Source organism: Alligator sinensis, unplaced genomic scaffold (genome assembly GCF_000455745.1).
Source record: "Alligator sinensis unplaced genomic scaffold, ASM45574v1 scaffold1083_1, whole genome shotgun sequence".
Classification (NCBI taxonomy): domain Eukaryota; kingdom Metazoa; phylum Chordata; order Crocodylia; family Alligatoridae; genus Alligator; species Alligator sinensis.
The window spans coordinates 69,100-69,610 of record NW_005842644.1 but is presented as its reverse complement, the minus strand read 5'-3'; the positions used below and the strand labels follow the sequence as shown (position 1 = coordinate 69,610).

Here is a 511-nt window from a genome sequence, read left to right as displayed (position 1 = left end):
CCCCCCCCTGCCCCTGCCCGGTGAGTGCCCCCCCTGCCCCAGCCGGATCCTGCCTCAGTTTCCCCATGTGCAAGCAGGTCTCTGGGGGCTGGGGGGTTTCCTGGGGAGGGGGGACAGAGCTGGAGTATCTCACCCAGGCCTGACTCGGGGCTGCTTGTCCTTAGCGCCCCCCCTCCCTGCAACCCCCCCAGGCTGGGACCCTGCTTTGTGCCCCCGGGGCCTGTGCCCGGCTGGACTGCACTGCCCAGGAGGGGACGCCCGGAGCCTGCTGCCCCCAAAGCCAGGGTGAGATGTGAGCAACGCAGGGGGAGAAGGATCAGGGTGGGGGCTTGTACCCCAATACCTCTCAGCCCTGCGGTGCCCCTCACTCCCGACCCACAGCCCCGGTGACGGAGCCCCCCAACTCAGGCTGCCAGGACGGTGCCACCTGGCGGGAGCACACGGAGGAGTGGGCGCCGCTCGCTGACCCCTGCCAGATTTGCCGCTGCACGGTGAGGGGGTGGGCTGGGCG

General features: G+C 70.8%; 1 protein-coding gene across 1 annotated transcript in view; it reads left to right on the top strand.

Annotated features, from left to right (window-relative positions):
• Nucleotides 1–65: 65 nt before the first annotated feature.
• KCP (kielin/chordin-like protein) overlaps nucleotides 66–511 on the top strand; it is a 12,888-nt gene continuing 12,442 nt past the window's right edge. The window contains exons 1-3 of the mRNA XM_025215429.1: nucleotides 66–77; nucleotides 165–285; nucleotides 382–491. Of these exons, the coding sequence (XP_025071214.1) occupies nucleotides 66–77; nucleotides 165–285; nucleotides 382–491 (243 nt within the window). The remainder of the gene's footprint in view (nucleotides 78–164; nucleotides 286–381; nucleotides 492–511) is intronic.